This window comes from Arachis hypogaea, chromosome 16, assembly GCF_003086295.3.
Source record: "Arachis hypogaea cultivar Tifrunner chromosome 16, arahy.Tifrunner.gnm2.J5K5, whole genome shotgun sequence".
NCBI classification, from domain to species: domain Eukaryota; kingdom Viridiplantae; phylum Streptophyta; class Magnoliopsida; order Fabales; family Fabaceae; genus Arachis; species Arachis hypogaea.
Genome location: NC_092051.1, coordinates 138,657,524 through 138,681,966, shown reverse-complemented (window position 1 = coordinate 138,681,966; position 24,443 = coordinate 138,657,524). Strand labels below are relative to the sequence as shown.

Genomic DNA, 24,443 nt, shown 5'->3' with positions numbered 1-24,443 from the left:
CAAATTTATTTTCAAGTTAAATTGTTCGTCTTTCCGATTACCAGAAAAAAAAATTGTTCCTCATTCCTGATTTGTTTTTCTTTTATGTTTTACGCTTTATTTTAATTATATTAGGTATATATTAAAATTAATTACTAAAATTAATTATTAGTATAAAATATATATTAAAATATAAAATATACGTTAAAAATAAATTAAATTATATATATTTATACATAAATACATAAAAATTAGAACAAATCACACAAATAAGTTAAAGATATACCAAAATTTCACCAATCAGCCAAAAAAAAAATGGTTCATGAATTAACTAGATGCACGTTTTTATGCAATTCGAATTAGTCTAATTCGAATTACGCCTTTACTGTAATTCGAATCATACTGATTTGAATTGCACACACTCAATTCTTAGTTATTCGAATTGGCCAGGTTCGAACTACTCAATTTTTGAGTCTCTTAGTAATTCGAATTAGTGTGTTTCGAATTACTCAAGGTTCGGTTATAAAAAGAGTTCGAACCAACCTCATTCGAACTATTATTCCAAAAGCACGCCCCACCAAAATCCTAGAGAAATTGACCCAAAACAACTCCAACTAAGGTTTGAGCGGAATATTTAGCCGATGGGGGATAATCCGGACAAACTTTATCGCTTGGATGGAGTAGCCACATAGCTGGTGTCATCAACGAAGAGGTAAGTACGAACTCATTTTTTTAAAAGTAGGATTTAGTAACCTATTTGTTTGTTTATATACGACTATACGTTATGTTAGTAGTTTTGATAGTGAATGACGTTGGTAATATTGTATGTGAATGATTTTATAAGTTTTGTTAGTGATTTTGTTGTTGATTTTATTAGTGGTTTAGGGTGTGGTTGTGCCAATGGTTTTGGTAGTGGTTTTGCTAGTGGCTTTGTTAGTGGTTTCGTTGGCGATTTTTTTGTTAGTGATTTTGTTACTAGTTTTGGTGGTGGTATTGTTAATGGTTTAGTTGGTGATTTTGTTGATAATTTTGTTAGTATCTTTGTTAGTTGTTTTGATTGTTGTATTGTTAGTGATTTTGGTTAGCGGTTTTTCTTGGTGATTTTGTTGGTTGTGGGATTGAAGATAATAATTAATAAAGGAGTTAATAGTCAAAATCGTCCCTGAAAGATACCCCGATCTCCATTTTAGTCATCGAAAGATAAAATTAATCAAAGTCGTCCCCGAAAGTTACTCACGTTGTTCGAGTTTGTCCTTCCGTCCTCTCAGGTAGTGACGTGGCTAACGTTTGCTGAGGTGGAATGTTAAGTGCCAGCGTGGTGAGGTCCAGCATGGCAACCGTTAATGCTGATAAGATATGTTTGATTATTTAGGTCAAATTAGTCCTAATGTTACAACCCTAACCCCCAATCTGAAGCATATATGTGCGTGATTCTCATAGTAGATGGCAATGTATGTTTGAGGAGTCGCTGCTATGATGAGTGGAAGCCGGAGTGGTGACCTGCCGTCGCAGTCCATCGGTAGCCATGAATCGAACTCTTCCATGCGACAGAGGAGGAAGATGAAGGATCAGACTTGCTTTTGTGGGTTGAAGACGACAATCAAGAAATCCGGCACAAGAGAGAATCCGGATAGGTTGTTCCACACTTGTGCCAGATACCCGGTGAGTTAGGTTATGATATATTAAGCTTGTTTTCCATATTCCTTTGTCTATTCTGCTGGGTTGTTGAAATTGATTTTCTTTTTTTTTGGAAAAATTCAGAAGGAAAGTCACTGCAACTTCTTTAGGTGGGTTGAGGAAGATGGGTATGTAGCAGGGGCGAAAACTGATGCAGAGGTTGGTGGGGACTATGATGAATGGAGACTGAATATGTCATGGAGATTGGGTAGCTTAGAGGGTGAGGTTAGAGCAATGAAGATGCTGATAATGTTCCTGTCAGTTGCAGTGGTGGTGGCTACTATATTGTGTGTATCACTGTTGTTCACATTAATCTCCAAGTAAAGCCACAAATGGAGTGTTATGTTCTTGTGTGTTAGAGGTGTTGTTAGATCAGAGAAATTAAATTAGTTGATATGTAATGATGATATTAATTATGAATGAAAGTATGGTTTAATTGTGTTTAATTTAACATAAACTTGTTGTTTAAGCATGATGGGTTTCACTGAGAATACATGATGGTGATGTTTGAACTATTATAAGTATCTTTTCACCAAATAGAAGCATACATGACAATAGACAAAGTCATTGTAATCCATAACAAACATCATAATTATACTGATATCATATTGTCTTAGTAGACACACCACAAGAGTGATCAAGGATCCAAACAACATTGTTCAGACAACATTGTTCACTTAAACCAAAAAAACATACTAGGCCTAACTTAAATGATCCTGAACACAGAGGCAGTTTATAGAGCCATGTTCCCAAAAAGCAAACTTACAACTACATACAAAATATATTTCCTAGTTAAACATATTAATCTTTCTTTCTTGGACGCTTGAACCCTGGAGTAGGCACGAATGTCATGAAGGTTTGCATCTTCTTTGCAGTGGCGGAAGTTGTTCCTTTCAATGTCTCAGCAGATATGGCCACAGGTGACTGGGTGGAGGCATTCGATCTTGCCTTTTTTTTTTATTACATGCAGTTTGGGTGGCCTGCCTCTCTTTTCACCTTGCATAGGCCAGTTGCAGACCAATTAATTTCAAGTAAATAAAATAAATGCAATTGGGCAGAAGAAAAAGCAGCAAATAAATAACCTGAATGTCTTGAACAGGCAGTTGGGTATCTTGCATTAGTTGGGTTCCTCCAAGTTAGTTGACTTCCACAACAGGTTGTGGCTGGATTGGGGGAGGAGGGGGAGAATGTGATTGAACTTCATTGTTGGTGTTTGGCTCATCTGTAGGGGGAGCAGGCCCTTTAGCAAGGGCAAGCTGAAGTTGCATTTGCCTAGCTTGTTCCTCAGCATCCTTCTTTTTCTTCTTTGCACAGCTTCTCTTGTTGTGTCCAAATTCACCACAAAACATGCACCTAATTGGGTTGTACTTCCTCTTCATCTTGGTGCTTGACCCAACTGGCTGCTCTCCTTTGTCCTTTCTCCTCTTCTTGGTAGGCCTCCCAAGTTTTGGCTTGATTGGGGGTGGGACAGGGGCAGGTGAAGATGTTTTCTCCCACAGATCTTGTCCTTTCACCGGGTTAACATTGAAATAGTATGTCCTTTTATATGCATCCATTGTCAACAACTCATGGCAATACTCCTTAGTTCTCTTACCATTTTTGTCTTGAATTGCTGAAATTGCATGCATACATGGCATCCCTGTGCCAAGTTTAGACAGACAAAGGTAATGAAAAAATCAAAAGCAACTCTGACTAATTCAGGCTAAGGGAAGGAGTTATAGGGTCTGAATGAATTACCTGTGAGTTGCCAGAATCGACAGGTGCAAGTGTGCTTTCCCAAGTTGACCACCATGTTTGTGGGCCAGCCATGTACTTCAAACAACTCCTCTTTTTCATCCCCGCACCATTAGGGAACCCAGTGACTAGATAACTTTGTCATGACTTCTAGTCTGCTTTGCTGAACCGGGGGTAAAATTCCTTGATAAGTGCTCAACTTTAGTTTGTTATCGACCATGCTCTTCATGATTATTCTCCTCACCTCTTCAGCCAAAGTCAATATCGGCTTGGTCCTCTCATGCTTTATCTTAGCATTGAATGATTCGCAAGCATTGTTGCAAATGTTGTCATTCTTAGGATCCTCACTGAAGTACGCCTTAGTCCAAGCTTCCTTCGGCCACTTTTCAAGATACTGCCAAGCCTGTTCGTTGATGACCTTTACTCTCTTCATGTTCCTCTCGAACTCATTACGTGCCCTTGATCGAGCACACTCCCAAACCAGGTCTTTCAACTCCATGCTACCCCATTGTTTTGAAAAATTCCGCCACAGATGCCACACACAGAACTTGTGCTAGGCCATGGGCATGACTTCCTTCACTGCTGGAATTAGTCCCTGCCAGATACAAAGAAACCCGAAAAGATTGTTAATCAAATGAATCCCTCAAATTTGATCATTGAATCAATTTAGTCCTAGAAGTATATCTCATTAGATCAATTTAGTCCTCACCTTCTGCATGTCTGAAATGATGCACAACTTGTTACCATTGTAGTTGCCAAGGTCCGATTATAGCAGCTCTAGAAACCATTTCCAGTTTCCTTGTTTTCCACATCCACAATTGCATAGGCAACAACAAATATGTGGTTATTGGAATCCTGAGCACACGCCGTCAATATTTGTCCACCGTGCAGGGTCTTAAGAAAAGCCCCATCCAATCCAATCATCGGTCTACACTCAGCCTTAAATCCTTTTTTACAGGCATCAAGACACACATAAAACCTCTCAAATTGAGGAGGACCCTCTGGCATTGGGATTACACCAACTTGAACTGTAGACCCAGGATTACTTGTAAGCAATTCATTCGCATAGTCCCAGATTAGTCCATACTGAGCAACTTCATCACCCTCTACCACTTTCCTAGCAGCTTTCAATACTCTAGTGATGCAGGTGCTGTTCAGGTTTACGTTACACTTCCTCACAAATCACTCATACACTTCACGATGTCTCATTGTAGGATGCTTCCTAAGTTTTGGAACAAGTTTGCTAAGTGTCCACTGTTGGGTGGTTGCCCTGTTTTTTCGCCTTCTAGGACAAATATGGTTGTCAACTAGGGTTTTAATCTGCCAGGACCCGTCTTGCTTACTACGTGCACAGTATACTACCCAAGGACAACCCTCAGCCTTACACACAGCCCTAACCCGAACATTGTCATTCTTTGTAAACAATATGTTTTTACCTAACTGGATTGTGTAGTCCCTAGTTGCATGCATAAAATGTTCCTTTGATTTGAATATCATACTAACCTCAAATTTGAGGTCCCCGAACTTTGCCTTGTCATTATACTAGGGATATACGGTTGGTGATTCCTCATCAGAGTCTAGTTCCTGGCCTGAGTCCTCCGAGTGCCATGAATTGAGATCCGAATCATTGTCCTCAAGGGGATTATCCTCTAGGTCTGCCAAACATAAACCAGAAAGTAAGTAATCAGTCATGTGACCAAAATTAAATCAACATCTACAAACCAATTGATTTAACCAAATACCTGAGTCACTTTCATTCTCATCCTCAGAAGCTTCATAGCTTGAATCGTCAGTCTCTATTTCTTTCTCTGCTAATCTGGTCTTAGCAGGCTTGTGCTTCTCCTTAACCTCACTTTTTTTGTTCAGCCTTGTAGAGTTCACACCATCATCACTGTCACTGCTAGATTCATCATCTCCTAGTACCTTTGGAGGTTTGTAAAGGCTGTCTTCAGCACTCTCATAGGAGTCATGAGAGTCACTGTCTTCCTCAACCTCTACTGTCTTCACATGCCTGCCTTCCCTTGTGGTGGTAGTGACATTGGCCTTACCTTTAGGCTGAGATGGAGCAGGGATAAGTTTGGTAGGCTGACTATAGGATTTTTTCCGCTGTGATGGAGTTTGCACAGGTTGATGTGACTTCTTGGTGGGCTGAGATAATGGTCTACTGGGCTTAGTGGTTGGTCTAGTGGGCTTAGCTGATGGACCCGTGGGCTTCAATGATGGTCCAATGGACTTAGTGGGCTCCTTAGTGGGCTGCATTGGTTGCTTAGTGGGCTGGGTAGGCAATTTACTGGGCTGACTTGGTTTTTTTGTGGATTGGGTAGAAAATTTCTTGGACTGAGAAGGCAACTTTGAAGGCTGAGATAATCTGCTACCATCAGCTGATGCCTTCATGGACTCAGAGCATGCTTTTTGGTGGGATGGTAACTTGGTGGGTTGAGATTGATGTCTCTTGGTTTGGGTTGGCTTAATTTTAGGCACATCTTCTTCCTGCTCATCAACCACACATGGCTCTGAAACACCATGCTCGAAATACAGGTTGATCAAGTTGAAGTTCCTCCTGCAATCCTTCACCATTGCAACCAAATCATGATCTATGGCCAGCCTCCTCAGCCCATATTTAAAGGGAACTCCTGGAGATTTTCACCAGCACTTCCTAGCCTCAGCATATCCCAGTTCGACATAGTATCCCCTCACAAAGAACACGTCAAGTGTGTCAGCTTCAACTCCCATTAATACCTCTGTGTGATCCGGCTCATAGTACAGATTTTCACCCTCATCCTTTTTAAACTTCCCACCATGGTGAAATACAAAAGTCATCGGAGGACCCTCCATCTACAAGTGCAAAAATAAATAAATGTAGTCAACATCAACATCTGAAACAACTCCTCTCTTACAACTGCATGTAAACACACAGCAAACTAATCATAACCATCGCAAACCCTCCACTCCCCAGAAAAACCCACCACATAACGACCAGGAAACCCTTAACAAACGCATACAGAATATGTTCAGGCTAATCCAAACCCTAGTCTCACTAGATGGTTCTTAGAACTAAGTCATCCTAAACCAACGGACACCAACATTGCAAAATCAACAGAAACTGTAAAAAAAATTAAGCCTTACCCTATGGCAGTTACTGTTCCTTCCTCCAACTACGAAACTCCTCCGCGACCTCCTCCAACTATCCAACGTAGCAGAGCCTAGTCTTCTACAAGCCTCGCGCACAGGAATCGTCGATAACGCCACCAAGTTCTGATCAAAGGATCTATGGGCAGAGTACCAGAGTAGAGAGAAGACGAGAGGTTTTGGAGCGAAAGTTGAAGAGGGTTGTTACGAGAGAAGAGAAGGGCGGAACGTTTGAATATCCAACTGTGGACCATAAACGACGTCGTTCCACTGATTTGGGGCTGAGAGTATGAAACTACGTCGTTTTGAACCTCACCACGCTGGCACTTAACGTTCCACCTCAGCAAACGTTAGCCACATCACTACCTGAGAGGACGGAAGGACAAACTCGATCAACGTGAGTAACTTTCGGGGACGACTTTGATTAATTTTATCTTTCGAGAACTAAAATAGAGATCGGAGTATCTTTCAGGGACGATTTTGACTATTAACTCATTAATAAAGCCTTTTAAGGTTCGGTTGATGTGCATGTTATACATTGTTTAAGAGAAAGTCTATAGATAAGTATTTTTATTAAAATTTTGTCAGTATTTAATTAATAAAAAAAATAATTTTATATTATAAAATATCATTTTATACTATTAAAAATATTAATAATAATTAATTAATGATTATAAATCACAAAATTTACTATCTTTTTAATATTCTTTATTATTTAATATGGGCCAGCTATAGTGGCTTTTTTTTTTCCTTGGTAATGGACCGATATTGATGTCAGTATTAATATTTAGCTTACTTTGACACCTGGCGCACATAAGTCATATTTGTTTTCAAGTGTAGATATGGGTCATTCCGATTACCAGAAAAAAAAAATGTTCCTCATTCCTCATTTGTTTTTCTTTTATGTTTTACCGTTTACTTCAATTATATTAAGTATATATTAAAATTAATATAAAATAAATATTAAAATATAAAATATACATTAAAAATATATATTATTACTTGGTTGTATATCAGATGACAACACTCAACACCTCAATAAATTATTTTGTGGCTCATGACAATGGCTAATTATATGAACATATCAAGTGTCACTTAATGATCCATATCAATATTAGCTTAAGACAAACAAGTGTTCTGTCTACTCTTTCTGAATAACCAAGGATTTTTTTGTCTGAATGCTTAAGTTAACCAGTTAATTTAGTCTTGAATAAAGACAAATTTATCCCAAAAATCTTAAATGACTTATTACATGTGGTTTTATTTTACTTTTCTTTGTAATCTTGTCGGAACAATTCAATACAAGGATAATGCGCCTGGTATATAGACAGCAGCAATTCATTGTGATGAAACATAGACGACATCTTCTCTTTTTTCGTGTGCCTGGTATATATTACACTTGATATGCAAATACAAAATAATGTTATCAATTCAACACAATTAACAATATAACTAATTAATAATTAAATTGGAAATTACATGACTGAGTCCATCAATTCAATGCGAGTGTTTCCAACTTATGATTGTTGATGCAAAATCTCCACGGTTCAAAACCATCACCTCATGAACTTTTCAATGGCCGCCAGCAGAAATCCTATTGTATCTCATGACTCAGCCTTTTGTCGTGAATCATCCATATACCTAACCAAATAAACATGCTATATTTATTAAGTTTAACCAAGTCCTATAAGGAATAAAAATCTCATGAACAAACAAGACTAATGCATTTATAGGCTTCTGAGCTTGTTATGAATGAAAAAAAAAATTGAAATATGTCACATCTTGTCAAAGAATGTTTGATGTACTAATATAAAACTTATAAAAGTTAAAACAATACAATTTAATTTTGTATCCTCTTGGAGAAATGAGAAGTCTTTGATATCCTCTCTATCTTGCAAGAACAAAGTTTTTACTGTGCAATAATGAGTATCGATACCAGTCCTACCTGGTCCCAACCAAGGTGGATTTGTATATGGGTAAAAAGTAATGCAAAAAACAAGTCATTCATGCAATTAACTTCCAAATTAAATTAGACAAATGTCAGATGAATAAATTATTTTTGTAACCACATTTAACCAAGTCTTTTTTTTTTCCTACTCATTTTTATTGTGCCAATAAACTATTGAATCAACTTGGTTACCAAAATAACTTGGTCATATGGTATTACGGATTTAATTAATACTAGTAGAAATACATTTCGTTCGCCCAGACTAGACCAAACTAGATTACTAGAGGATCAATGATTTAAGTTAAGTGATAAAAGTTGTTCTTATGTTAATTGGTGTAAGAAGATAATAGGATCCTGATCATTGGTGATTGAAAAAAAAATAAATTGGATTAATAAGGATTCGTACAAACTATTTGTAATTTATGAATGTAGAATAGAACAAATGGTGCAAAATCCTACAGAATTCTGAGAAATGAGAACATTGAGAACTAAAAGATAGGAAAGAATTCAGTGAATTTGGACTATAACAGAGAATTCCAAAAAGGGCTATGGTCAGCACAACTACTAGAAGCTGCTCGAAGAAGGGTGAAGTCTGTTACATGTAACTAAGTCTATAACTAGCTAGTTCTTACTGAGTCAGCATCAATTAGTTACTCTTCCCCTCATATATCAGCTCATCGCTACAATGTAGTCTGATTGAACTTAACCTCAATGCACTCATTCTCATCTCTCGTACTCTACCCTCTACTCTCATTCTCTCTAATTTTTACTCTGCCTTTATTCCCTAAATGCTCTTCCCTTGTTGTTTCTGATAAGGTTCACCTCGTGATGCAAAAACACCATAGAATGACATAGCTTCTCTCCCTTCTTTATGCCCGAATTGAAATTTGAGATATATATAAAAAATAGATAATCATTGAAACATTTTTACTGTATTTCAAAATGTCATATCTAAATTATTACATTAAAAAATTAAAAAAAAAAAATCTTTTAATACTAATAATAGATTCTCCAAATAAATGTAGTTGAACTTCAGTGGGTGTTGGTCTTAAAAATCGACTTAAATATAAATGTAGAAGAAATAATTTCAATAAGGCATCTAATTTTTAATATAGGTGGAGAATTGACTTCAACCGTGAGTAATTAAAACCAACTTAAGCCAATGAATAAAACCGAGACAATAAGTAGGGATTAGTCAATTGATACCAGAAACAGTAGAATATTAAAATGTTCACACACTATAACAGCTTACTCTCCCCAAATCCTATTCTAATATTTGTCTGACTTTCCTGTTAACTATTCTCTCTTTGTGGCCACACCAGTTTGTCATGCATTGTAATATATATAACCCACATCCATTTTCACTTCCTCCTTTAGTGACCAAACTGTACCCTTACACCCAAGTCACCCCATGGGTCCCAACTCCCAACAGAAGACCACTTAGATGCTAACAGGTGGGATTTTGCAAAGGAAAATGGTAACGAAGTAGACAAATGGGAGGGAAAGAAGTAGAAAGCCACTTGTAAGCCAGGTTTGAAATCAAACCCAGGCATCATTTCTATTTGGAACAGTATAGGTTGGGTTCTGCTAGGAGTAGGTAGATTTTCTTCTTCCGAAGCATTCAAGATAGACAAAATATAATATTCTTATGCGGCATATATGGTTTCTTAGTGTGAAAGAACACTTGCAAGTGTTCGATGGTCTTCATTTCTTCTTATCCTGTCTTTTTAGTTTGATTAACTAGTTCGAAGGGGAGATTGTTAGAATGGAGTATTGTTAGTGTCTAATTGAGATAAATTTTAAGTTTTTTGTGGCAAATTACTAGTTATCTCAATGTTTAAAGAGGCTAATTACATTTTTTTTCCTAAAAAATATTATAATCTTGTATATAAAACTCATCATAACTAGTCTATAATCATGATAAGAGTTTAAGGCATGCCTGAATAATATTTTGATCTCATCTATGCAATGTTTATACTCATCTTCTCCTACATGATTAAGGTTGCCAATAAAAGATGAAAAAAAAAAAAACAATTTGCAAGTATTATTTCTTTACATAAGCTAAAACCATATTCTTACTTATCCTGTTTACGTGGAGGCAACCCAAGTTTTGCTCTTAAATTTGCACCAGCTTCAATGAGGTCGTCCACCTATAGTCAATGTGATGAAGAGTCATAGGCATAATCGTGATGAAGGAAAACATTTTATTTTACTGAAAACCAGCATTAAAAGAAGCAGGCACCACAGTTAAGTGGGAAAAAAAAAGTTAATAATCAAATTGATCCTCCAGTTTTCACTCAATGAACAAATTGGTCCCTCTATTTTAAGTTGATCAAGTTAGTCTCTAAGTTTTAAACCTTAAATCAAATTTGTCCTTTCGTCAATTACCAAGTTAGTCTCTAAGTTACCAATCTACCATGGCATGCCATTAGGTAACTGATTGGAACGCCTTTCCTGCCATATCAGCTTGCCTAATGACATGCCCCGTTGACAATTAATGTTCCACATCAGCTTTACGTTAACACCGTTAACTAGCCAACTTAATTCACATTTTAAAATGGGGGACTAGCATGATTAGATTAAAAAAATGAGAGACCAATTTGATTATCAGAAGAAAACTGGAGGACCAATTTGATTGTTATCTCAAAAAGAAAATTATTATCTTAATTTTTATAATAATTAATAAACAATTATGATTCATGGTTAGAGAACAAGAAGAGAGACCAAAAACGATATGATTACCAATCACCAACAAACAACCACACAACTTTTATCATGCACCAAGCTTTGTCGTGTGCAACATTAGGCCAATGAAACAAATGCATCAAGCCAGCTCTATAATAAAAGTGATCTATCGAATATAATCTTAATTAATTTACTTTTCTCTAGAATCTTTTCAATCAAGCAAATATAAAGTATCTTGTACCTCTTATAGATTTTGTTGAAAATCATCTACTGGTAATTTAGCAACTGATGCCACTAAAAAATGAATAAATTTGATGAAGAGCTGCTGCTGCTAGAATGCATATCATAACTAAGAATGTCATGGAAGATTATTAATAAAGCCAAAAGTGGACCAAACATGTATAATAGCTAAATCATATAAGCAGATTTTCTAAAGTCACAACAATTTTTCTCTGTTGTCAGGGATTGTTTTCAAATTCAATACTTGTAACAGTAATTATTCAAGCTCATATTCAGAAAAAATAAATAATAATAATAATAATAATAATAAAGGGGAAAAAAGAACACAGACGCACACACACTCTGACACTGTAGTTTCTCCCACTGTAACTGTAAACATCATATTTGCTAACTCGAATTCCTGAGTAACACAGCTTCTTCCATCACTAGAAGTCTAGAACCCAATAAGGCCATATACAAAAACTAAGGCCCGTTTCGTATTTCACTCAGCAGGATTACCTGATAACACATTTGACTCAATGCACAACTCAACCTACAATCAACAAACCCTTTTCTGACATTTTAATACAGAATATGTATTCTATCTCCTAGTTGATAATACATATATCAATACAACTCATTCTTTGTAATTTGAATTAGAGCATCTCACCATCACCCCATAAACATGTAACAAGAAACCACCCTAACAATTCATTCTTCGTAGTTACTGAATCACATACCCATTCCTTCCACTATACAAAACCACGTGCATCTTGGTCACATACACTTTACAAGCAATACCATCCATTTCATTGCAAATTAAGCCATATCAATATTTTCTTTGTTGATCAACCTTCTTCAAACACAACCCATACCCATTTCATAAGGGGGTATTTGGTACCAGAACCCAGCAAGCTAGGTACATTGTGGCTTTGCTCTTTCTAAATTATTGTTTAGTTACTAACATCACAAATGAATGGAGCTAGTTTTCATTTGAAACAATTTAAGCCTACAACTAGTTCTTACAACAAACTAATTTCTCTCTAATATATTTTACCTCTTTATGCTACCTCCATCAACCAGTGACTGCACACCACCAACTAACCACCACTGTTCATTGTCGGTAACCATTGATCATAATAATTTTGAATGAGTTTTAAGTTTTGGAATCAAACACCATATAACAAAGAAACCGGTTCAATTTTAACCTGCCTACCGTAACCAAGTTCCATCTGCACCTAATTAGTTCTCAAAGTTGCCAAACACTTCATTCTCGACCAAATTACCTAATCACATAAACATATCAAGTTTTATTTAATAAAACTACATTTCCATCCACACTTATTCGGGTCTTGAAGCAACGAAACCCAATTGAAACCAGATTCAGTTACACAAAAACCCTACTTCTATCCACAAGATATTTCTGCAATCACAAGAAACCCCTAAACTACAAACCATCACAATTCACTCTGCAAAATTACATGATCACACATACCACATTTACAAGAACAAAAAGCATATAAATAAATAAACAAAATAAAAACCAAAACCAACGTGAAGCAGCGGAACCCTATTCAAACCTTCAACTCACAACATAATTCATATGAAATTACCCACCACACCATATTACTACAGAAAGGAATCTTGAATTCTTGACAGCAGTACCTTGTGAATGCCGTTAGATCGGAGGATGAGGACGGAGGCGGAGGCGGCGCTGCCGACGAAGAGAGAAGCGACGGCAAAGGCCTTGACAGGCATGAAGCGAGAATCGCCTGTAAAGCCTTGAGTGTAGGAACGTAGACCCCATCCGAGTTGAGCAGCAGTGGCCGCACCCCACAGCCATTGTGTCCACTCCACACCGCTACCAATGTTCTCCATTGATTCTACTCCCTCTCTCGCTTCTCTAACTCTTAACTCATCATAGCATAGGGCCTTCCTTTTCAATCAACTCCCAAATTAGTGCTTCAAATAAATTTGGAAAAATTGGACCACAACACAATTTATTTATCCATTACCTTTTACCCGAGCTTGTGCGAAAAGGTTTTTTTTTTTTTTTTTTTTTTCAAAAGAAAAAAGTAATTTTATATTTAAAAATTTCATATAAAAATATTTTTTATTTAATAATTATATTTAGATATAATAATATAAAGTTTTAATTATTTATTAATAAATATTCATGTGAAATTGTTAGTTAATAATTTTTAGATAATAATTTAGTTAAATATGTTAAATTACGATTCTTAACTAGCAATTTCATACGAAGATAATTGCATATAAGTCTTCGCCTTATTTATTACGTTAAAAATATTTTTTTTTTAAAAAAAAGATCTCTTTAAAAATAATATAAATTGTAATTTTTAAAAAAGATATTTTTTAAAATTTTCTAATACTTTTTTTTATTACTAAAATTTAATCAATCACATCAAAAAATAAAAAAATATATTTTTAATTAGAAAAATATTTTTTCTAACAACTTAAAAACACCTAAAAAAATTTATAATCTTTTAAATAAAAGAGATCGTAACAATTTTTTTAAAATAATTTTTATTATATATAATTTATAAAATGATACTTTGTTAACTTTAAGGAAAATTTATGATTTTTTAATATAGCATGCTATTTTGGCTAAAATCAAATTTATTATCATCCAAATTTAATTTATAAAATGATAGATTAATAGGTATATTAGTGTCTATTAATATACTAGCATATCATAAAAATATTTTAGATGTTATTTAATTATATACAAAACGATTAGTAAAGATAGTGAGATATTTGCAGAATATTGCTGTTTAGATTAGTTTTGAAAGAAAAATCAATCTATTCGAAAGTAGATAATTTGTTTTAATTTGCATTATTGTTTGACTTTATTTTTCAATTTAATCATAACTAATTCCAATTTATTGTGATTTTGATTGGATTAGTTTATTCAATTTTTTAAAGAGATTTTATTATTAAAAAATATAAATAATTTTAAGTTGATAAATAAATAAACAAAATTATTTTATATTACAAAATATTTATTAAATAATAATACATGAAAAAATTAAAAAAAAAAAGTTATAACAAATTAATATCAAATTCCTCTAAAATAAGAGAGTTATGAAGCAATAAAGTGAGAGAATTAATCACTTTTAAATTAATATAATAGAGCTCAATAAAAGTTATAAATTAAATAGTGATTAATTTTTTACTTTATCACTTTATTTATTTAAAAAAATCTAAATTAAACAAATTAAATATAATATAAATATTATCTTAAATTTAATAAATAATAATATTATATCATATTATACACAATTTGAATTTATTTTAACAAATAGATCCAAAAGCTGACTTAATTCATATGGTTTGTCATTAATTCAATCAAATCTAAGAGACGAATAAGAGACTGGAGACCCATATAGAATTCTCCTCACTGTCATTTTTGAGAAGATAAGTGTTAGCCGTATCAAAATCTTTCTACATAAATAACATTGAGTTCTTCAATGTTAATCTATTTTTTATCTTTAGAACTTTGAGATTTGAGGATATAGATCATGGTTGTGGTTATGGTTTCAGTAATTTTGTATTTCAATTCAATAATTTCTTAATCATGTCAAAATTAAATACTGACAAACATTTGCAGGTATTTTAGAAGACATAATTAATTAAATAATATTAGCATTGTATAAAATTTTGTCCATGTCTTATTTCTATTGAAATTTATCCATAATAAGCACATGTTTGATAAGATAAAATGAGTAGAATTTATTTGTACTTGTCATGATAAAAACATAGGTTGATGCCCAATTATGGCTCAGTAGTGGAGTGCTTAAAAATGGAAACCTTCATGACTATGTCTTCACAATCGCTAGCTAGTAATTCAAAGGAACATGCATCACCTATTTCCAAATCAGATTCCCTTGCAAATCTTGTCCAACCTGCTGTAAGGCAACTGGTAGAATGTTTTTGGTAATAGATCAACCTAACCTTTGAAGATCTTTCTCCAACCAACAATGTAACAGTTTGCTTCCCAGGTTTGATATAATCCTTTAAGAACCCCATCGGTAACCACTACATAAGATGCATACTTAGTTGTGTTTAGTGTATGAGATTAGATACACCATACACGTTTATTATACTATAGAATAAACACCCAAATCCATTCTCAAAAAATTCCAATGAGACACTTGGTTTTCAATAATATTTTATTTTCTAAATTAAAAGTTCTAAAAAATTATTTCCATAAGACAGTCGTTTTGAAAATAGACTAATTTGTCTTAGAGTATATTTATTTTCATCTAAAAGCAATGTTACATGTAGGGCTGGAAGTGAGTCAAGTTAACTTATGAGTCAGTTCGAGCTCGACTCGTTAATAGCTCGATAAACTAAACTCGTAAGCTGGTGAGCCAATATTGAGCCTGGAATTGAGCTCATTAATTAAATGAATCGAGTTTGAGCTTGGATAAGCTCAGCTCATTAGCTCATGAGCTGGTTCGATTATATATATATATATGTATTTAATCTATACTTTTAATATTATATATATCCTTATGAAATAGTAATATATATATATATATATATATATATATATATATATATTATTAATGATTTTAATTATTTAAAATTTTATATTTATTTTTTATATATAATTTTGTTGTAAGAAATAAATATAAAAATTATAATTTATTGATAGATAAACAATATATAAAATGGATCTTTTTTATTATTTTTTAAAATATATAAATTCCTATTATTTGACCCAACTCGTGAGCTCGAACCAACTCGTGAGCTTTCGGTAAGCCGAACTTGAGTTTAAGAAATAGACTCGATTGTTAATGAGTCGAGTCGTAAGTCAAGCTCAAATTTTGTGAGTTGAGCTTGAGCTTGGTCTAGCTTGACTCAGTTCTAGTCCTAACTACATGGCCATCCAGCAAATATTATCATTTTTAACTAGTACTTGGCTAACAATATTTGTACCCATATTTATAAGAATGTTGCATGCAAAAAACATATAATTTAAACATATATTTATCAAAATTTGTATATATAAATCAATATAATTTATGTCTATATTTTTCAAATTTTACATACATAAATTAGTAAAATTTATTTATTAAAGATAATTTGGTATTTGTGCTAGTCAAATGATAAAAAAAAATATTAAAAATTATTGATTCCTAAGAGTTTCTCTTTACTTAATTGTTTTATAGTAAAATTTGTTAAGAATTATTTATCCAATACACGTATTAAAAATTTAATTGAAAGTAAAGAAGGAACTAACCTATCCGACTATAGTCATTTTCGAGGATTTTTAGAAAATATTTAAATAAAAACTAAAATGACCGATCTAATATTTTTTAGTCATTGATTTGGGTGTTTACTGTATAGAATATTGAACATACCATGCGATATAATCCTCTGTTTGGTTTTATCATAACCGTGAAGGAAGTATTTTTCGCAACTTCTGTAGTTTCAAATTTTCCAAAACCCGATGGCTTAGTTTTAGAAAGCAAGTCATTGGACATCTTTCCTTCCCTTGGATTCTTCAACTTACCTAGAAAAAAAAGAAACAAATTAAACACAAGAAGTTATAAAAATTTCATCTAAGAATTAAATAAGGATAAAACACAAATGGAAATGGTATTGTCTTGAATATTAGAAGTACCCCCATCTTTGTTGTTTGCATTTGTTCTCTTGGTTTTACGAGGAAGAAGTTCCTCATCACTAGTGTTGGCCCTTTTACCATATTTATTCTTGAAGGGGTAGTCTATTTCCGTGGCACTCATATCACATATGAACACATTAAAATGAGATGTTCCATCAAATCTAAAAACCAATAGATCCCCAAACCGTAGAGAGTGATGCTCCACAAACTCTTTCCAACCATTTTGTAACCAAATTCTTCCATCATGTTTCTCCAAATATACCTCCCATTTTGTGCCATTTGGAAGCTTTAGAACAACTTTGTTGGACAAGCGTTCTCCATATTCCCTTACAAACTTTCTAGGAATCATCTATCATATAGATTCAAATTAAATATGAATATATCATAGACATAGTGTGTACTAATAAACTCAAGTTTAATTGTATACATCAATAACTTTATCAAAAACACTTGATAAAGTTCAGGCAAAATGTCAAAAACAAATTGAATATGTGGCATTATGCTAGTGAGTATGAAGTTGATAGAAATTGATCTTGCCAAGAAACTATATATACTCGATTAACGTCCACAAGATTTGTAGTATTATATTTAAAATTGTTTAATAATTTTGTTCGTGTTCTGTTCTAGTGTGTTGGTTCTACATTAGAAAGGTAAAAACTAAAAAGAACCTTAAGGTAACGTTTGTTTTGAAGTATTGGGACAGAGACTAGAAGATTGGAACTCAGAATCATATTTGTTGGTTTAGATACTGGCACTAAAATTTCAGTCTCTGTCCCCAAAATTTCAGTACCTTCAAAAAGTGGGGACACAGGAGACTGAAATTTTTGGAGATAAAAACTAAAATTTTAATAATATTTTATACCTAAAATACTCTCATTTCAATTAATAAATTCTAATTTTACTTTTTGTGTAAATTAAATTAGAGCTTCATTCTTATTTCAATCTCTATCTCCCATTTTATATCAAATATAATATTGAGATTTATTTCAATTTCTGTCTCAGTCTCTATCTCTCTTTCAAACGCTACCTAAGATACAATATAAAGAGAAAAGTTAGGCTATGCCACTTTTGATTAAAAAGAAAAAATGTGATGAGGCACCTGAGCACGATATCAAATAATGTCTAAAAACAATTGTAAATTAGCTTGGTTTCTCTTTTAATATACCATAATAGACTTGCTTACAATTTTTCCATCTAAAATGGTCCTCGGGAGCAGGATCTTGAAGAAGTGAACAGGCTTTGTTGTTGCCTCATCACCATTGGAGGCATCTTTGTAAAGTTTAGAAGCCATTTTGAATTATTAGCAACACAATTGATGAATCTAAGCTTCTTAGTTGTAACCCAAATATCAACGAAAACGGGTTTCGTATATGATACTTTAAAGTTGTAACGAGTTATAAAATTTAATCAATATAACTCCTAAAACATTAAGTTACAAGAAACTAGATGTTATTAACCGCAATAACATTATTTGGTCATTGAATATAATAATGCCTTAAAACAAGTTTTTGACTTTCACCTCAAATATTGTCTTTCACTTTCCAATTTGTATATTAATTTCATAAAATCTATTAAAAATCTCAGCAATGAAGTTTATTATGAAATTAATTTATCATGAACATAGAATCCCATTATCTAATTCCAAGGTTTTGAAAACTGAATTGATTAGTAATATTAACATTGCCAACTAATAAATGGATATTGTACACTTAAACTCTATTGAACAACCTGTAGTAAGGCCATAAAGGATTTAAGCAGTTAAATGCTGCAATACAAATGTAAAAGAAAAAGGATATAGCTATTTATCAAGGAATAGAGATTCAGGTAAAATAGTGAATGAGAGAAATGCAAACTCTTATTGATATTCCAACATTCCAGAAACTGTGTGTATATTTACATGGAAAACTAACCTTCCTGCTAGGACTAAACTACTAACTGACCCAAATAACAAACTAACTAATTTAATTAATACACAACTGCAAACACTATTATCCATAGGAAATTAGAGTCACAAATTCACTTACACAGAAGTTGATTCTGTGCTTGAGATTTCATTACAAGCAAATAAAAAACCAGAAAAATGCTTCACCTAGATTTCTATTGCAAAAAAATTCCACATGGATTTCATAGGGTTCCTAGTAAGGAATGATTCATCTATCAACTAGCCACAGAACAACCGAGTTGCTGAGAAACGAAAAAAGCTATGAAAAGTGGTCCCAGATCATCTGCAATAACAATGAGTAATCTGCTTCATACACTCCTCAAAATGTAAAAATCAGAAACATGGAGCAAATTATTTAGAATCTATAAAGGCATACCAATTTCAAGAAATGCATAATTGGCAAAACTCATCAACTATGGCAAAGCTAAGTTCTCAAAAGCCTATGCCTGAATTAACTAACTTAACAATCCAAGCAAAATTAAACTCAAAGCAAAAGTAATAAGGCATATTATAACCACCAAGATACTGCATTATAAAACCTCTAGGATCAAATTACTGGTACATCAATTCAGTTCTTAACTATATATATACGCACATATATGCTTGCCCATGCTTGCTCAAAGAGCTTCTAATTCTTTTTTTGGTTACACTATGGCTATGAAATTTCAACCTAGATACTCATGCGTACTATCCAAATCCCTCAAGACGAGTCCTAGAGGCTTAGTGCTTCTAATTACAATAGTTAATATTTAATAAACCAATACTTTGCATTTGAAATAGGAGACAAAGCCACAAAGGGTAAATAGCTATGAGCCTTGGAGGAAATTGTTCTTACTCTTGCTCAAGTTCCTTGAGCTGCTTCAAAGCACCAACCATGTTTCCCTCGAAGACCCTAATTTCCTCAACGAGCTTGCTCCACAACCTAAGATAATACTTAACATTTCCATTCTCCCTCTCACACTTCTCCATGGCCAACTTAATACCCTTCAACATCACTATGTACTTGTCAAGTTTCTCCAGATACTCAAGAACACAGTCTTGACTCGCCTTGCTTAAATCCCTTTCATTGTCCAATATCTCCTCGAATCCAACCCTCACTATCTCCAACTGCTCGCTGCAGCTAAACACATGCGCCTTCAGTACTTGCCAGGCATCGTCGTCATCGGTCTTTGCTTTGTTGAAGCCATGAACAACGGGGATTCTCTCCTTCAGCTTCAAGTGCAGAGTGGATTGAACGTGGTACGGCTTGCCACCAAAGATCTCATCAAGATAGTTCTTGCCATCCAAATCCAACGATTCCGGAATTGTTTCGATCGAGGAGAGCGTGGTAGTTAGTGTTACTGGCTTGTTGACGAAACCGTTTCGACAAAACCCTAGAAACAAAAACGCCGATGCTGCAGTTACGGTGGCGAGGGAGGGAACTAAGTATTGGAAATTTTGTTGAGGAGGATCGGAGGAAGGAGGTGACGGTAAAGAATTAGAATGAGAGGAAGAAGAGGCTCTGATAGAAGAAGATGGAGGCGATGATGAGGAGGGCGGAGAAAGTGGTGTGCGAAGGAGAGAACAACAGGTGGATTGTGTTGGGGAGGGGGAAGAGTAGTGAAATGAAGAGCAGAGAGATTGGTGGCTGTTGTGAACCGTGGGAAGGGCTTCCATGGATTCAGAACTGACGAGCTTTCGATCAAAGAAGTCGGAGCCTGGGAAGGATCGAAAATAACCAAGTGGCAGTGCCCGATAGTTTTTGTAATTTGCTAATGTAATATGAAAATGAAGCTAATTTTCCTTTTTTGACCCTGTGACATGTTCCAATTAATACTCAAAATAATCCTGAAATTTGTAACTAGCTTTAAATCGGTCTTTTAAAATTCTAATTGACTCCATTTGAATTTCTAATTTTTAATAAGTAATTCACGTTAGCATTTTTGTTAATTTTCACTAACAGAATGCTTATCTAAAATGTTAAATGATACATGAATCATTATGTGGGTGGATAAGACTGTACTAATATGAAAAAAATTAGCTTAGGTTTAATTTAATCCCTTTTAATAAACATAAAATTTTAATAAGTGCCAAAGTCTCAAATTAAAATTATTGTTGGGGTGTTAGAAAAGATGGCAGAGAGTACTCGTCAATGTTTCAAAAGCTGCAACACAACAGGTCTCGTTCACATAGAAATTTGGAAAAGAATTTAAATCGAAGTAGAACTAAAAAAGTTTTATAATGGTGTGGTTGTGGATGCGTTTTGTTCAAATAGAAGTAAATCTAGAGAGATCATTTTTTGGATACCCAAACTATAAGTAAGTTCTTGAATTGCTTCTTTCTTGAATTTACCTTTTCTTTTTTGGATAGATACTTAATTTATTTTGTGGTTCTTGTTGTGACTGAAAAAAGATTATGTAGACTTTTGTGTGGACAAATGGTGACAAATGGTGAGGAATAAGAAGATATGCCTTTGAAGAAATGAAAATGAAAATAATATTGAGCATTGGAAGATAGTAGGGGGTGTACATGGGACGGGCCACATCGGGTTTGGCTTAATCCATACCCGACCCAAAATATAGACCGAACCTAATTTTTAGACCCTAACCCGATTCTAGACTCGATGAAACCTACGCACTTTTGGGCCGGGTGAAAACCTGGTAAAAATCGGGTGAAAACCGGGTCTTTAGCATGTAAAAATCACCTAATCTCCAACCATTATTTCACAATTCACATAGTAAAATTCACTTAAAAAATATAACAAGAACCAACCCTTCTCTAAAATTAAAGCATAACTATAATCAATACTAATTTTGTCTAATAACACCAAATATTTAAATCAATACAAATAACACAATATTATGCAGTAGTCTAAAGTCTTATGCATTTTAAACATAAAACATTAACTTATAATCTTATAATGACTAATAACACAAAACATTAAGGTTTACAATTTTTAAATTCTACATAAGAATAGCCATAATCCATCACTAATAACACAAAATATTAATTGTGTATGATGACCGGGCCACCGGGCCGAGTTCGGGGGACCCAAGCTATGGCTCGGACCTGATCCGAAATAATGACTAGGTCTATTTTTGAAACCCTTACCCGACCCTAGACCCGATGAAATCACACTAAATTAGCCCCTAAAGTGTTCGGGGCCGGACCGGGTCTTCGCGTCGGGTCGGACCATGTACACCCCTAGAAGATGGATGTGGGTTGGAGAATTGGTGCAATAAAAACTGAAATTAAGATTTTAAAAGTATGGAATAATATTTTGAATTTTTTTCTTGTTTTGTTTATAGTTGTAATCATTGACTATGGTTTGGATGTAGAAAAATGATGAATAAAATTTAATTAATGTCCTTACAATTATGTTTTTTTTTTCAATAGAAATCTGTTTTGTAAATTGTAAGTTGTGACTAAACTTGCAAATTCACTGAGGATATTATAAAGGGCAATTTACATATTTAAAACATTTGGAAGAAAACGTTACGTAATTACAACTTTTTAAAATACCAAACGCAATTACAACTTTTTAATTAAATGTAAACCGCGACACCCTGCCACGGATTAGAATTGCACGTAAACCACTACATCCTATAATTTGGCCTATGCATAAACTGCTACACCCTGTAGCAGTTTATATTGACTTTTGTAAACACAGAATCCACTACACCCTTTAGCGGGTTCTGAAGGAATGGCGTCAATGAAAAAAGAGAAAAACCCAAATCAGCCCCTGACAATTACCTCGAAAGACAACGAGGCCCCTGACAAAAAAAATCCCAATTCGGCCCCTGACAAAAAAAAACCCAACCCGGTCCCTGACAATTACTTCGAAAGGACAACGAGGCCCCTGTGCCAAAAAAAAAATTAATGTTATTTTTTTTAGCACAGGGGCTAATCTGTCCCAAAAAAATTATCAGGGACCGGATTTGGTGTTTTTTTTTCTTGGGGGCCTCGTTGTCCTTTCGAGATAATTGTCAGGGGCCGGATGGGGTATTCACTCATGAAAAAATTGCCATATCCTGTCGCGGCTTCTTTTTCTCCCAAACATTATCTCTTACTTTAACAAATATGCAAATGAATGATGAATGTGAGCTCTTAATAATAGACTAATAGAGCTCTTAATAATTCCAAGTTTTAATTTGTTTTCGCCTTTGTAAAATTTGTAATTATAATTATGATATAATAATACGTTTATTATCAAAATTTTGATATGAATTATGATTCTATCAAAAAGGATAAATTAAATGAAAAACTAATTATAAGTAACAATAGAATTATAAATAATGAAAATTTATAGTTTAAAATAATACTAAATTAAAGAGTACTAATACTACTAAAAAAAATTATAGAATATTTTTTTTGTTTGATATTATAAAATTTAAAAAAATTTTCAAATATACCGGTAAATCGGTATTTCAGTGATTTTTAACCATTGATCTTAATTATATATATAATTTTTTTTATGATCTTAAGTATATGATAAATAATCTTTATATTATTTTTTTAATATTTTAATTTTTCATGCATATTATTATTATTATTTGTAATTCTTATTATTTCTTTGTTCATATTAACTTTTTTTGGATATAAAGGACAGAAAATGATAAAAAAAAGTTAACATGAACAAATAAATAATAAGAATTACAAAAAATAATTATATACATGAAAAATTAGAATACTAAAAGAAATAATATAAAAATTATTTATCATATAAATAAAATAAATACAATAAAAAATAAAAATATGAAAGAAAGTACTATAATTTTTAAGAAAATTTTCAAATGTAATGGTACATTGGTGTTTTAATGATTTTTAACCGTTGAACCACTAATCTTAATTATAAAATATATTTATAATTAAGATCAATAGTTAAAAATCACTGAAATACTACCGATATACTGGTATACTTAAAAACTTTTTTAAATTTTATAATGTCAAACAAAAAGAAAATATTCTATAATTTTTTTAGTACTATCAGTATTCTTTAATTTAGTATTATTTTAAACTATAAATTTTCATTATTTATGATTCCATTATTACTTATAATTAGTTTTTCATTTAATTTATTCTTTTTGATAGGATCATAATTCATATTATGCAAAAATTTTAATAATAAACATATTATATCATAATTATAATTACAAATTTTACAAAGCCCAATACAAAATAAAACTTGGGATTGTTAAGAGCTCTATTAGTAAGAGCTCACATTCATCATTCATTTACATATTTGCTAAAGTAAGAGACAATGCTTGGGAGAAGAAGAAATCGCTACAGGGTATCGCGGTTTCTTTGTCGACGTCATTCCTTCAGAAACCGCTACAGAGTGTAGCGGATTCTGTGTTTACAAAAGTTAATATAAACTCCTACAGGATGTAGCAGTTTATGCACAAGCCAAATTCAATGTAAATCGTGCCATTCTAATCCGCGGCACGGTATCGCGGTTTATATATAATTAAGAAAGTTATAATTGTGTCTAGTATTTTAAA

The 24,443-nt window shown here is 33.3% G+C and overlaps 3 protein-coding genes across 5 annotated transcripts; all 3 read right to left on the bottom strand.

The window, feature by feature from the left end:
• Nucleotides 1-7,860: 7,860 nt before the first annotated feature.
• LOC112755265 (uncharacterized) lies at nucleotides 7,861-13,368 on the bottom strand. 2 transcript variants are annotated; one of them, XM_025803241.3, is made up of 3 exons: nucleotides 13,037-13,368; nucleotides 10,547-10,617; nucleotides 7,861-8,160 (listed from the first exon to the last, which is right to left on the bottom strand). In XM_025803241.3, the coding sequence occupies exons 1-3, from the start codon at nucleotides 13,247-13,249 to the stop codon at nucleotides 8,124-8,126; spliced, it is 321 nt and encodes a 106-aa protein (XP_025659026.1). In that variant the 5' UTR covers nucleotides 13,250-13,368; the 3' UTR covers nucleotides 7,861-8,123. The 2 variants fall into 2 exon arrangements, with proteins under 2 accessions (XP_025659026.1, XP_025659025.1); XM_025803240.2 differs by having other exon boundaries at nucleotides 7,861-8,177; nucleotides 13,037-13,361.
• Nucleotides 13,369-15,163: 1,795 nt separating this feature from the next.
• On the bottom strand, nucleotides 15,164-18,312 carry LOC112757680 (B3 domain-containing transcription factor VRN1-like). Its single transcript, XM_025806235.1, has 4 exons — nucleotides 18,187-18,312; nucleotides 17,022-17,370; nucleotides 16,759-16,910; nucleotides 15,164-15,427 (listed from the first exon to the last, which is right to left on the bottom strand). The coding sequence occupies exons 1-4, from the start codon at nucleotides 18,310-18,312 to the stop codon at nucleotides 15,164-15,166; spliced, it is 891 nt and encodes a 296-aa protein (XP_025662020.1).
• A 546-nt stretch (nucleotides 18,313-18,858) lies between these two features.
• Nucleotides 18,859-20,751, bottom strand: LOC112755262 (uncharacterized). Of its 2 annotated transcripts, XM_025803236.3 has the most exons (2): nucleotides 19,799-20,751; nucleotides 18,859-19,246 (listed from the first exon to the last, which is right to left on the bottom strand). In XM_025803236.3, the coding sequence occupies exons 1-2, from the start codon at nucleotides 20,617-20,619 to the stop codon at nucleotides 19,243-19,245; spliced, it is 825 nt and encodes a 274-aa protein (XP_025659021.1). In that variant the 5' UTR covers nucleotides 20,620-20,751; the 3' UTR covers nucleotides 18,859-19,242. The 2 variants fall into 2 exon arrangements, with proteins under 2 accessions (XP_025659021.1, XP_025659022.1); XM_025803237.3 differs by lacking the exon at nucleotides 18,859-19,246 and having other exon boundaries at nucleotides 19,470-20,744.
• Nucleotides 20,752-24,443: the final 3,692 nt, after the last annotated feature.

Bases quoted from the DNA above. Each gene is read 5' to 3' on its own strand.
- LOC112755265 (XM_025803240.2), bottom strand. From the start codon at position 13,249: ATGGAGAACATTGGTAGCGGTGTGGAGTGGACACAATGGCTGTGGGGT. The intron at 10,618-13,036 runs GTACTGCTGTCA...CATTGACTATAG, and splicing joins GATCTAACGGCATTCACAAG to GTGGACGACCTCATTGAAGC. The intron at 8,178-10,546 runs GTAAGAATATGG...TAATAAATATAG, and splicing joins CCTCCACGTAAACAGGATAA to CATGTTTATTTGGTTAGGTA.
- LOC112757680 (XM_025806235.1), bottom strand. From the start codon at position 18,312: ATGGCTTCTAAACTTTACAAAGATGCCTCCAATGGTGATGAGGCAACA. The intron at 16,911-17,021 runs GTACTTCTAATA...TTTTTTTTCTAG, and splicing joins TGCAAACAACAAAGATGGGG to GTAAGTTGAAGAATCCAAGG. The intron at 15,428-16,758 runs GTATGTTCAATA...CATCTTATGTAG, and splicing joins ACAGAGGATTATATCGCATG to TGGTTACCGATGGGGTTCTT.
- LOC112755262 (XM_025803236.3), bottom strand. From the start codon at position 20,619: ATGGAAGCCCTTCCCACGGTTCACAACAGCCACCAATCTCTCTGCTCT.